The 14,452-nt window shown below is 38.0% G+C and overlaps 1 protein-coding gene across 4 annotated transcripts in view; it reads left to right on the forward strand.

Moving 5' to 3' along the window:
* CACUL1 (CDK2 associated cullin domain 1) overlaps positions 1 to 14,452 on the forward strand; it is a 72,529-nt gene that overhangs the window by 28,205 nt on the left and 29,872 nt on the right. For 3 of the 4 annotated variants that reach the window (XR_013338910.1, XR_013338909.1, XM_077779597.1), the window contains exons 4-5: positions 10,548 to 10,643; positions 13,080 to 13,182. Coding sequence is in view for 2 of the 4 variants with exons in the window: in XM_077779597.1 (XP_077635723.1) it covers positions 10,548 to 10,643; positions 13,080 to 13,182 (199 nt within the window). In the remaining 2 variants the exon portion in view is untranslated. The remainder of the gene's footprint in view (positions 1 to 10,547; positions 10,644 to 13,079; positions 13,183 to 14,452) is intronic. The other variant, XM_077779598.1, reaches the window with a different exon arrangement.

Raw genomic sequence — 14,452 nt, forward strand, 5'->3', positions numbered from 1 at the left:
CTTGGTTGAGGTCAATATAATTTGACTCTCAAACCTATTAGTAATAATGGAAACTAATAGAAACTGAACCCTCATTAGTCAACATTACCTAACTGTGCGGCTCTTCACAGACCCCAGAGTACATTGAAAGCTCTACTGCCAAACCTCCAGCAAACTGAGCCAGAATCTCGTAGTGTTTAAATTCAGAGCAAGGGTTGCTTTGCTGTTTGTGTTTTGTCCGGTGGGTGGCAGCATAACTCAACTGGTTGTCTTGCACGTGGTCACTTTGAAATTTTATGTATTTTTTTAGGGGCTGTAATTTCTTTATTTGTGAACTACAAAGTGTGTTTTTTAAAAAGGAAAAACTTTAATTCCCGTGAATATGCCATTTACTCCTTACTGAGTGAGGATTACTTTTTTTAAACTTTTTTTTTATGTTTATTTTTGAGAGGGAGAGAGAGACAGAGCACACGTGGGGGAGGAACAGAGAGAGAGGGAGACACAGAATCTGAAGCAGGCTCCCGGCTCCGAGCTGTTGGCCCAGAGCCCAACGCAGGGCTCGAACTCGAACTCGAACTCGAACTCGAACTCATGAACTGTGAGATCATGACCTGAGCCGAAGTCGGATGCTTAACCGACTGAGCCACCCAGGTGCCCCAGGATGATTTTAGATAATAAGAAAATTGCCTATTATCTCTACATAGATTTCAAGTAAAATAATTGTCATTACCAACTGGTAGGTAGCTCTTTGTATGTGTATTTTATGGAGTGTTTTTTCTGTAAAAGTTATTTGGAGATCTATTTTTTAATCCAGATTAACACTTAAAGTACTTTTTATAGCAAAGTTGTTGTTGTCTTCACCACATTTGCCAATGAGATGCTTCAACCCTACGCAGACCATAGTTCTAATAAATTCACTGCCAGGTTTTCAAGATAGGGACTGTGTTTTCTTTTTATATGCCCTCAGAGGGCTTAACATAGTGCCAGACTCAAAGAGAGATCCAATAAAATACTTGTTGATAAAAAGCATGTACTTGCTTTACAGCTGAGATTACTAGAACCATCTACGTGTTCCAGTTAGAACAGCATCCTGAAAATGGAATTTGTGCTGAGCAAGAGAGTCAGATCACTCCAGTAATGGATAGGTATTTGCAGTTGTTTATGATCACAGTGTAGAGAGTTCAACTATGAGTTGTAGTCTGTTTATTTTTAAAAATGCTTATTTATTTATTTTGAGAGAAAGAGAGAACGAGAGGGGCAGAGAGAGAAACCCAAGCAGGCTAATGTGGGGCTTGATCTCACAAACCATGAAGTCATGACCTGAGCTGAAGTTAGGAGTCCCCAGTTACATTCTTTTTAAAACAAACTTTTTGTTTGGAGACCAAGTAATGTATTTTAAATTGGAAAAAAGAAAAACGTTTTCTTTAAAAAATAAGCAAATCGGGACAGTGGTAATTTTTGTTAAGTATTAAAAGAGGTGAGATGTGTAGGAAAGTGAGAAGTCATCCTAGCCCGGCTAATGTAGACCTTTTCCTCTATTAAGTAATCCTTGAACCTTTTGTAACTGCCATGCCACCTGGTGTCGTCACTGTTAACGTGAGTACTCAGCTAAAGGAATCCAGGGTCACAGAGGCTGGACTTCTAATTCAGTTTACTTTCAAAGACCCAATGGAAACTTACAGAAAGGAACTGGGGTGCTTGGGTGGTTCACTTGGATGAGCATTCAGCTCTTGATTTCAGCTCAGGTCCTGATTTCATGAGATCGAGCCTGACATTTGGCTCTGAGCTTTGGCACAGAGCCTGCTCGGGATTCTCGTTCTCTCCCTCCCTTTCTGCCCCTCCCCTACTCATGCTCTGTCAAAATAAATAAATAAACTTAAAAAAAAAAAAAAAGGAACTGGAGAGTAGGTGTGGACTATCCTTGTGTTGAGGCTCTTGGGATTCTGAACTGTTTATATTTGGCCTTTAGTAATTTGTTAGCGCTTCTATTACTTTCTTACCAGCCTTTATGGCTGCCATCACTGATGGAAAAATTGTTCATGTGTCCATTCTTTCCTTAGAAGAGCTGGTCACTTTATATTTTTATTTTCTTTTAAAGATTTTATTTTGGGGGGGCAGCTGGTGGTTCAGTCAGTTAAGCATCGGGCTCTTGATTTTGGCTCAGGCCATGATCTCACGGTTCATGGGTTTGAGCCTGCATCAAGCTCCACACTGACAGTGTAGAACCTGCTTCAGATTCTCTCTCTCTCTCTCTCTCTCCCCCTCCCTCCCTCCCCCTCTCCCTCTTTCTCAGTCCTTCCTTCCCCTGAGTGTGGCCTACATGCTCTTGCCCTCTTTCAAAATAAATAAACTTAAAAAAAAAAAGCTTTTATTTTTTGAAGTAATCTCTACCTCCAGCGTGGGGCTCAAACTCAGCCAGGCACCACGGAGCTGGTCACTCTTTAGAATTTATTTCACTTAGTTGGACGGTGCAGCTCTAAAATACAGAGCCCTCAGATCCCTGATGAGCTTGGAAAATTGATTATGTATTTTAACTAGTTTTTTGTTATCCTGTGGGACTGATGTTCCCTAGCAGCTTTCTGGCATTCTAAGAGGACGTGGAACTTCCCTGTTAATTTTACTAACGTTATAAATCACTAAATTTGACAATAGTCAAGAAGCTGTTAAATTTAAAATAAAAATTTAGGTAGAGTTTTATCACTAATGTTAAAATGTTAGCGTATCATACATATTTTTACTAATTTGAGTATAGTTTGCAGCTAAATTGTTCCTCTTGTCATGCAGTAAATACCTTGTTTTACATGGGTGATTACTGCTTGGCCCTCTCTTGAGTCCTCTAGGCTTCCTTTCCATAAAAGGAAGTCCTTGACTTTTCTGAATATTTAAAGGCCTCTGGACCAGCTGTTTAAAGAATCCCCTGAGACTTTAATACTCCGCTTACAGCAATGGATAGGTCAACCAGACAGAAAATCACTAAAGAAATAACGGACTTGAAAGACACATTGGACCAGATGGATCTGATGGATATATTTAGAACTTTACATCCTGAGGCCAGGGAATTNTAAAAAAAAAAAATAAAGAATCCCCTGAAGTTCTTATTAAAAATATATACTTCTGGACAGGTGCCTATTAAGGGTCTGACTTTGACTCAGGTCCTGATTTCACAGTTCTGTGAGTTCAAGTCCCACGTTGGGGTGTGTGCTGACAGCGCAGAGCCTGGAGCCTGCTTTGAGTCCTGTGTCTCCCTCTGTCTCTGCCCCTTTCCTGCTAATGCTCTGTCTCTTTCTCTCTCAAAATAAATGAAAATTTAAAAATATATTTATACACTTCTGAAAAGTTCTGGAGTCAGGACTTTGGAGTGTGGCTAAGGAATCTGCATCATTAACAAGCCCTTCAGGTGATGCGGAGAACGACATTCTTTGAGATCCCCTGGCCTGTGGAAGTGCCCACTGTTCCTGAACCTGGTCTCTCTCACGCTAGGAGTGGTGTCATCTTGTTTAAATAGAAGACTGTTATTGCTGAAGCCACTCAACACATTTGCGCCACTGAAGTCCCAGTATGGATTAGAGAAGTATCCATGCAGACCAGATAATATATTAACAGGAAAGCGTAGTTTAAGTATCTCAGGAAGAGGGACAGGGGACATAGGCAGTGGTGTGTCCAGATGGTCATTATGTTGTAGAAATAGATTTGACCTGGGAGATGTTGATATATAGCTGAGTGATCAAAGCAGATTACAAAATAATAGAGTTCCATATTTGTTAAAACACGCACACACATACGAGAACAGATGAAAATGTTAATGGTAGGGACGCCTTGGTGGCTCAGTCATTTGGGTGTCCGACTTCAGCTCAGGTCATGATCTCATGGTCCATGAGTTTGAGCCCCATGTCAGGCTCTGTGCTGACAGCTCAGAGCCTGGAGCCTGCTTCAGATTCTGTGTCTCTCTCTCCCTCTGCCCTCCCCCACTCGCCCTCTGTCTCTTTCTCTCTCCTTCAAAAATAAATAAAAAACATTTAAAAAAATGTTAATGGTAGTTCTGCCAGTGTTGGTAGTGGTGGTTTTTCTAGAATTGCATTTCTAATCTTTTTTTTTTTAATGTTTTATTTATTTCCGACAGAGAGAGAGAAGACAGTGTGAGCAGGGGAGGGTCAGAGAGAGCGGGAGACACAGAATCCGAAGCAGGCTCCAGGCTCTGAGCTGGCTGTTAGCACAGAGCCTGACGCGGGGCTTGAACCCATGAACCGTGAGATCATGACCTGAGCCAAAGTCGGACGCTCAACCGACTGAGCCACCCAGGCGCCTTGCATTCCTAATCTTTTAAAATTTCAGTAAATGTGTATTACTTCCGTAAAGATGCATGCTACTGGCCTTATTTTTTTTAGACTCTTTTCTCCCATCCTTTCTTCTTCCCTATTTCATTTTAACATGCAAAAGTCATTTCTTTATTTGAAGACAAAGACCATTTTTTGTGAACATAAAAACACATTTTTTTTTTTTTTTTTAAGTTTGCTTTTTATTTACTTTGAGAGAGGGGAGGGAAAGAAAATCCCAAGCAGGCTCTGCACTTAGCGCAGAGCCCAATGTGGGGCTGGAGCTCACACACTGTGAGATCATGACCTATGCTGAAATCAAGAGTTGGATGCCTAACTGACTGCACCACCCAGGCTCCCCAGAGCACATCTTCTAAAATTTTTTTCATGTGTCATTTCAGTGGGATGGGGGTGGGGACAGAGGTAGAAGGGGAGGGATATAAATGCGAAATTGTGGAACTTGTTTGTATCTTACATTTGTGGTGTCCATTTTGGTAGCCACTAGGCATGTGCAACTATTCAAATGAAAATGGAATAAAAACTCAGTTCTGTAGTTTCATTAAATACATTTCAAGTGCTCAGTAGCCCTATATGGCTAGGACTTTTCTATCATCGCAGAAAGTTCTGTACGCAGTACTGACCTCGATCATAAGTATTTTTAAGTCTATTGGCTGGTAAAATTCTTCAAATAAATCATGTTATTATAAAATTAATATACATCTGCTTAGAATAACTGACCAAACTAATTTATCTAGCTTTCAAAATTAAAGATAGTAAACTTTTGTTTTCCTTCCATTCTATGAAGACTTGGTATGGTATGTCAAATCCAACCCTTCCCTCCTTGCTCTGAGGAATATACTTAATAAGTAAATATATATATAATGTTAGTGATATTTAGCAGGTTGGGTCTTCAAAACTAAGTGCTGCCAAAGTTTTTTTGGTTTCTGTATCACAATCCATAAGACTATCATCTAGTTCTTTTTTTAACTTAAAAATGTTTTTAGGGGCGCCTGCGTGGCTCAGTCCGTTAAGTGTCTGACTTCAACTGAGGTCATGACCTTGTGATTTGTGGCTTCGAGCTGACAGCTGAAGCCTGCTTCAGATTCTGTGTCTCCCTCTCTCTCTGTCCCTTCTGTGCTTGTGCTCTCTCTCTCTCTTTCTCTCTCAAAAGTAAACGTTAAAAAAATTTTTTTTAAATATTCTATGCCGGGTACCTGGCTGGCTCAGTTGGAAGAACATGTGACTCTTGATCTTGGGATTGTGAGCTACACTATGTTGGGTGTAGAGATTCCTAAAAAATAAAAATAAAAATAAACAAAAAAATTTCTGTGTGAAGAAATGGGAAGGTACATACCAAACAAAGTACAGTGATTGTTTTCAGAAAAAGCACTTGTGTGTGGCTGTATACATTTTGAGCTAAGCTAGCTGGGTTTTGTTTTCCTATAGACACTATTTTTATTTGAAAGAATGACTGACAGGCTATGGTTATTTAGACTTTGGTAGTCAACATTTTCTCAGAAATCAAGTGTGTCACATCAAGGAAAGCTACAGACAATATTTGTTGGCAGTGATAAAATTTGAGCTTTGAAGTGAAAATTAGAATTTTGGAAAACCCACATCTACCACCATGACCTAGATAGCTTTCCAGGACTTAAAAAGACTCTTCTGATGAGATAGGTGGTGATAGTAACAAATGTAATTTTTTCTTTTTCATGTAAACTGAAACATGGCAACGTGTGGAAGTTCTGCATAACTCAGTTGGTATTTTACAAGTGACCAACTTATGATGCTATAAAATGTATGTGGTAAAAAGACCCATTCAAAGTAGAAGATAGACCAGTGAGTTTAACGTAATAGAGTACAAGAATTCATGGATAGTTTGAGATTTCCTGTTGCAACTAACCTTTAAGAAACTACCACATGTCAGGTTTCGAAGAAAAATACCCACAGTTACCAGAAAAGGATATTAAAAATGCCTTCCATTTCTGCCTACATATCTGTGTGAGGCTAGAGTTTCTTCATTTGCTTCAACCAAAACAACATACCATGACTGATTCCATACAACGGCAGGTGTGAGACTTCTAGCAGTCTTCTATTAAGCCAGGTGCTAGAGACTTGCAAAAATGTAAAACAATATCATTTTTCTTACCTTTTTTGGGAAAATAGTTATTTACATACAACTAGTTTGTAATCTAAAATATATACTATACTTTAACATTAAAATGTTAAAATGCAATGACTTTATTGTCATTTTAGAATAAATTAATACATATTTTTAAAACCAAAGTTTAATTTATAATATTATATAAATTATATATATATAATATATAAATAAATATTAATTATTGATAGATANATTTTTGAGTGTAAAGTGTTCCTGAGACCAAAATTCTTGAGAACCACTAGTATAAGTCTCCAAGATGACATTGTAAGGAAAAGTACAGATTGTTTTGGTTTTATATTAGCATTTGGGTGGAAATGGATATAAATGGGATGCTTATCTTCTTGTATGTGTATAAAATTCTTCTGGAAGGATATAAAGGAATTAAGTGTTGGTTGGTTCAGTGAGGAAGGAATAAAGGTAAACTCTTTACTTCCTTTTGAATGCATTTGAATTTTAAACCGGATGAATCTATTACTCATTTAAAAACAGAAGAAATTGAAACATTCCTACCAGCTATGTTACGAATTTCAGGGTATCTAGATCTGTTATGACAAGTTGGGGCAAGTTTGGAGTAAAGGTTATTTTTCTGGCACCTTGCATTTTCTTGGTTTTTGTTTTGTTTTTAAGAAGAAAATGAAGCTTGCTTATTTTAGGAGTAAAAAATTTCATTTCATGTCTAAGCCAAATACATTCATATTGAAATGATATAAATCAAATAGATAGCAATTTCCCCATGGGGCCCAAGGTATACTGAACTTAAGTTTTAAGGAGGAACAATTTGTTATTTTTTTAATAGCAGTTATTTCTAGTTCCTAGTAAAGAAATTTGATTTATTTTAGAAGACTGTTATAACTTATAGTCCTGTTATTTAAAAGGTTTTGAATAAATGCTGCATGGAATATGGAACTAAAAAGCTAAGTAAATGTTCTGACATTTGATTTAGTACAAAAAGTGCTTTTTAATACTCATAACCTTTGAGGCTTTGGGAATTCTTGAAAAGAATAACTGAGGAATTCAGTTTTATTTATTCTGTCTGCTATTAAGTGTGCCTTTTGATCAGTGTTCATACTTTTAACTTTTGAATAGATAAAGTGTCCTTTTATGAAAAGGAAAATCATTTTAATGCAAAAACTCTTCAGGTTTTCTTTTTCTCATATAATACTTCTAAAATGTATTTCTTTGGATGCTGAAATATCATTTCCAGAGCTCTTTGCAGCAGGTTAGAAAAAGATATTACATATGATTCTATCCATTAGTTATAGTTAAAAGTGTGCCTATAAAGTAGAACCATTTCCCCCAGTTTCTTTAGTTAACAAAGAATGCCTTTAATAATGTTAATAGGTTTTTCGATGCATTAGACAAATAGGTGGTTAACTAAGAAAGTTTACTTACCCTCACAAGTTGCATATTCATTTATGATGTTTGACATTTTTCAAAACATACGCATATTATTTTCTTTGTTGGCACATCTTAGAAGTAGCCCAGTTAATATTCTTCCTATTTTATATTTATGGAAATTGAAACTCAGAAGGCTAAATGAATCGCCTAATGTCATAGAGCCTTGTCAGATAATAAAAAAATCAGTTTAGATAGAAACAGGCTAGATTAGATTAGATTTAGATTTATTTAAAGAAGTTTAGATTTAAGCAAGACTGTCCTTGCAAAAAATGCATTTATCTATGCGTGCCGTGTTCCAGGTTCTGTGGTCAGCTGCGGAGGTATAAAGACAAGACACCGGTCCTGCCCTCCAGGGACTTGAAGTTTAGCGGCAAAGACCAGCTAGTGGAAGAAGTGAAGACGAGGGGTGGTGCCCTGTTGCATGGCCTATATCTCAGACAGTTTTGAGAAAGTGACACAAATCTTGAAGGGTGAATGGAAGTTAGTCTAAATAGGGCCTGATGATAGAGATGTTCACAAAGAGAGGTCAGGGAGGTCTCGAACAGCACACCGATGCTGTTTGGGAACTGTTCGTAGTGCCTGACGAGTGCTGTGCCCGGCCCCGTGCGAGGAGGAGCAGGATGTGAAAGCAGAGAGGCAGACGGTGTGCCCTAAATTGTTCTACAGGTTACAGGATGCCAAACAAGGGAGGGTAAATAGATGGAAGGACCCAGATTGACCAGGTTTGAGTCTTCGTCCTTGGGCTTACTGACTCTGAGCCCTTAGTTGCCTCATACATAGAATGGAAAAAACATTCAATCTGCAGGTAATTAGGAAGACCAAGAAAAATAAATGTAAAGAAAGGACCTAGTATGTGCTAAACCTTTAAGTATTCAATAATGAAAGATGAATTGGAAGTGAGGACAATTCACTACGCATACTCTAACACCTAAGTAGAACTGAAAAAATATAAATTAAATCTTATTTATAAAATTGTATTGGAACATTAGGACATTTCTAAAACAGTGTAGCTGAAATGGTTCTATAATTTCATTGCTTAAAGTTAGCCTTTAGGAATCTTTTCAGTGTGGCATTTCCTTATATCTTGTTTGAAAGCAAGACCTTCTGGACAGGGTATGGTTGTCAGATAGCGAGACTCCCCTGGGTTGGAATCACTTGTTTGCCTGGCAATTTGTGCCGTGCCCTTCCCCTCACTCTCTAGCCCTGGAATGAATTCTTAGCTCGGAGACCTGGATCTGTCCGCTACTTGCTCTCTAATTTTAGACAAATAAATGACTTACCCGTTTGTGGGTTTCTTCAATATTAAAATGGTACTTAATTAATTTAGCTTTAGAGAATGAAATGAGATAGTAGATGGATGTACTTTCATTAAAACACAGTGCCTTAGTCTGCTTGGGCGGCCGTAACAAAATACCACAGACTGGCCACTTTAAACAACAGAAATTTATTTCTCACTGCTCTCGAGACTGGGGAGTCCAAGAATAACGTAGCAGGTGATTTGGTTTCTGACGAGGGCTCTTTTCTTGGCTTGTAGACAGCTATGGGCTTGCTGGGTGCTCCCACAGCCTTTCCTCTGAGTGTGTTGGTGGGGGGTAGATAGGTGGGGGAGGGAGAAGGGATACAGGGGAAGAGAGAGGAAGGAAGACTGAGCCCCCCGGTGTCTTTTCTCATGACACTATCCTAAAGGATCAGGGCTCCACTCTTATGACCTTGTTTAGCCTCATTCCTTCCTTACTCCAAATATAGTCACAGTAGTTCAGGCTTCAACATATGAATTTGGGGAAGGGGACACATAATTCAGTCCATAGCACACAGTAAAATTGGAAGTGTTTCTTTTGATGGCTTTATGACCTGATACTTTGGTAACGATGAGTTAAAAGCCAAGCATGTATTATGTTTATATTTTGTTCTCCAAAGCTGCAGATGTATATGAACCATTTAAGTCTCTGCTTTCTAACTAATTGGTTAGCTATAGGAGTGGTTTACAACCAACGTGGTATATAGAACTCAGACTATTACTGTGCCTAAGGTAATTATAAAAATTCAGCAACCATTCTTTTTTTTTTTTTTTTTTTAAGTTTTATGTATGTATTTTGAGAGAGAGGGCAGAGAGAGAATCCCAAGCAGGCTGCAGGCTCTGAACTGTCAGCGTGAATCCCAGTGTGGGGGCTCCACCTCACCAAGTGTGAGATCATGATCTGAGCTGAAACCAAGAGTCGGACATTTAACCAGCTCAGCCATCCAGGTGCCAACAACCATTCTCATAGTATATTAAGCCTGTACCGTTTCCTTGAGTTTTTTGTTTGTTTGTCTTACTCTAGGTCCAAATATAGTCTGGTTCCTATTGGAAATATACACATAGTTTAGTAATAATTTTAAAAATCATTTATCTTAATAAATACAACTTGTGAATGCAACTTTTTACTCATTAACCAAGCAAGCCTTTTAGCTAGCATGGTAAAGTTACACAGGTTTTAAAGACAGCAAAACCAAACTTGAGTTTTGCATAGCAGATTTTGAAACAAAGATAGAAGCCTAAACTATATTTCAGGATATACAGCTCCTTGTCTTTATTGTGAGTTTCAGTATGAATTTTCACTTGGACTTCTGAGTATATTTGCATTTTAGATTTGTGTTGGAAGGTCTTTATACTTGGTGTCCCAGAATGATTACATTAATGTTCTTTCTCACAGGCCAGCCCTCCAGATCTCTATATTGAAAGATTTAATATAGCTCTTGGACAGTATATGGGAGCATTGCAGAGCATTGTGCCTCTTTTCATATATATGGTAAGTTAGAGCTGTTTTCCAAGTATCTCAATTTATTGGTCTAAGTACAGAGAGATGCAGAATTGAGCATGTTCTGTTTCTCTTTTACTATGTATTATGTTAGAAATGGAAATTAATCTACCTCAATAATGTTTGATTGTGTTTACATAGATTGTTTACCCTTTTGCTGTTTAAAAGTGCGTAAATAATATTGCTGAATAGACAATGAGACATAATCAGCAGTCACTAAGTTAGCATTTATTTTATTTCTGCCATATGGAAGATACTATGCTTGGGAAATAAAGATATATAAGAAGGATTTCTTGTCCTCGGAAAGTAGAGAGTTAAGCAGTATATCTAAAAACATGATGTATGATAATGCCAAGTAAGTCATTCCATAAAAAAAGTAGAATAATAAAATTTTCTTCCATTATGATGATCTCTTTCACTTGGAGAATTATGCCACGAGTATAATTTGTAGTCCGTTGACTTTGTTGATGTACCCTCCTCTCTCTCCTAAATATATAAAGCCATAGAATTTTTTTTTTTTAATGTATGTTTATTTTTGAGAGAGAGTGTGAGTGGGGAAGGGGCAGAAAGAGAGAAGGAGACACAAAATCCGAAGCAGGCTCCAGGCTCTGAGCTATCAGCACAGAGCCCAATGCGGAGCTCGAACCCGTGAACCGTGAGATCATGACCTGAGCTGAAGTAGGACATTCAACCACCTAAGCCACCCAGGCGCCTCAACCATAGAGTCTTGATGTTGGTGTTCCTGTTGGAGGCAGGGGCCCTTAGAAACCATTTTCCCAATTCCTCTTGTTTTTTAGATTAGGAAATGGGATGTTTGGGTTAATCCTATATTCTGTAGCATAAAGATTGCTGTATGGGAAATACTAATCTTCAAAATGATTTATTCTCCATAAAATATACCTTACTGTGAAAACAAAAACAGAACATTGGGAGAAATCTTTATTATCAGCAGGGGACCTATTACTTAAAGAACTTGTGGGAGATACTTAATAGTAGAAAAGTAAGCAGTTAAACGTAATGACATGTACATACATTTAGAGAGAAATCCAGATATATTAAGTAAAAAAGCAACATGGAAAGCAGTATGTAATATTTCTTCATAGCAAGTGTTTTCTTTTTATTATGGAAAATAAAGCATATTCATGTATATGCAGACAGCATTTTAAAAGAATATACAGAAGTTTCCACAGTTGAATGGGACCTTCGGGAATGCAGAGGAGGGTCTGTTGTGCTAGACTTGTTTTTAGTGCATGGTTTTATTTTGTCACCAAATGTGTGTTCTTTTTATAATTTTTATAATCTTCTGTTTAAGAATGAAAAGAATCAGTGAGCAACTTGCTAACATTCTTTGTATTTCCCACACCTGTACATGGAGTTGATATTTAAATATGAACAAATCAATCTTGTTTGACTTGCCAGTCATTCCTATCAGGATGCTTTTGGCTGCGAAAAACAGAACACCTGATTCAAAGTGATTAAATAAGGAACAGTATTAATACCTTGTAATAAAACTCTGCAAATAGGGCAATCTCTAGGGTTGATTGAATCCATGGTTCAGTAGTTTCCAAGGACTCAGGTTCTTTTTTGTCTCTTTGCTGCACACACCATCTGCTTCATCTTATTCTCATGGTCATAAGGTGTCTATAAGATACTTTGCACGGAAGCCTAGGCTTCCCTCAGTCTGATTGCTCTATGTTGGGTCATGTGTCTGCCTTTGAATCAAAAACCATTCTTAAGAAATGCCACAGGCCGAATAACTTAGACCAATGATTGAAGTGGATTATATGTTGGGGAATCAGCCAGTGCATGTCCACTGCCTGCTCAGCCTAGATCATTGGTAAATGGGGTACCTTTCCTTAGTGTTGCCTTTCGATGATGATGTATTTCTTTTTTTTTGTTTAATTTTTGTTTTTAATTTATTTCTGAGAGAGAGAGGGAGAGAGAGAGAAACAGCATGAGCAGGGGAGGGTCAGAGAGAGAGGGAGATACAGAATCTGAAGCAGGCATCAGGCTCTGACCTAGCTGTCAGCACAGAGCCCGACATGGGGCTTGAACCCACGAACTGTGTGATCATGACCTGAGCCGAAGTCGGCCGCTTTACCGACTGAGCCACCCAGGCGCCCCATGATGATGACGTATTTCTAAAGGGCATGTTATGTGCCTCTCACACAGTGTGGTTCATTAATATCTCTGTTTAATGTTGAGTATCTTCCTGTCTTCTTTTGGAAATGTGTGGTTCATAGCATTTTATCTTGACATACATCTAATGGTAGCAGGTCTTTTGTTTTTTGATGTTGGGGTTTTATGTTTTAATTGATGCCCTTAAAAATAGTTTCCTAAAATAATTTATTTTTTAATGTTTCAGTTCATTAGACAAATCATTTCCCCCTAATTGATACACTAAACATAATTTATTTTCTTTTTCAGAATAAGTTTTACATCGAAACCAAGCTTAACAGAGACCTAAAAGATGACCTTATAAAGCTGTTTACGGAACATGTTGCAGAAAAGCACATTTACAGCCTAATGCGTAAGTATTTTCAACTTATAGGGATTAGGTAACACTAGCAATGAACTTTTTTTTTTTTAAAGTTTGTTTATTTATTTTGAGAGAGAGACGGGGAGAGCACGAGCAGGGGAAGAGCAGAGGGGAGAAAGAGAATTCCAAGCAGGCTCTGTGCTATTGGCGTGAAGCCCAGTGCAGGGCTCAACCTCATGAACCGACCTCACAAACTGTGAGATCACGACCTGAGCTGAAGTCAAGAGTCATACTCCTAACCGACTGAGCCACCTAGGCACCCCAGTGATCTTTTTGATTTTTGATTAGAGAACATTGGCATATAAAGCCCAGTATTGACATCTTCTGCATCCTATAGCAAGAAATGTTGGAAGTTCAGTTCTGTAGAGAGAGACCCAGAGGAATTGAAAATGTGAGTTGAAGCCCCCTGGAGAGCTGGGAGCAGTTTAGCCGGTTTATATCTGGCCTGATACTTCCTCCCCCTCTCTGCCCAAGAATGGGGGAAGTTTACCCTAACTTTGTTACTGATAATTCTAGAAGGACCACAGTGCTGTATCTTTGAAACGGAAGCACAGAATCCTTTCTGATTTTTACTCTTTGGTATAAAATCCCTTCTCTAGTCTGACTCTGTCACTTAATAACTGTATCTTTGGCAAGCTTCTTAGCCTCTGGTCCTGAGTTTTTCTTCCATGAATTGGGATTTGTAAAGTATTTAATGTAATGGCAATATAGTTAGTAAGCAGATCAAAGTGCCAAGTTCAGTTAGTTTTTCTTTCCCCCTATTCTCGGGCCCCCTTCCCCCTCCCAGTAGGTGGCATCTTACCCTACCTTTCCTAAAAGAGTATACCTCTCTAAGTGGAGTTTAGGAATTCCCTACAACCTAATGTCTCAGCATCTTTTAAAAGCTCATATTTTATGCAATATATCATTGAAGTCGCTTTTTAGAATTTGGCACTTACTTGGATTTGCAGTATGTATTTTTTGCTTTCCCTAATTGTCATAAATAGTTTCTACCACAACACCCTGCTTTTAGTATTTACAGAAGAATTATTCTAAGCTTGACCATAAACTCCTACTAATTTTTGAGTTTAAATTAAGAGAAGGAACTGTTAAACATTGGGCTGGTTTATTTTAGAAAGGCAGAGTTTCCAAATAATATGCTAGATGAAGATAGTATTTGCTTCATTAATATGTTCCCAACGGATTCTAGCATCAGAATAGAGACTGAAATCTTGGGAGTATGACTTTTTCAAAACCTGTACATATATTTATAAATATCTTG

The sequence above is a fragment of the Crocuta crocuta genome, unplaced genomic scaffold, assembly GCF_008692635.1.
Source record: "Crocuta crocuta isolate KB4526 unplaced genomic scaffold, BGI_CrCroc_1.0 scaffold138, whole genome shotgun sequence".
Taxonomy (NCBI): domain Eukaryota; kingdom Metazoa; phylum Chordata; class Mammalia; order Carnivora; family Hyaenidae; genus Crocuta; species Crocuta crocuta.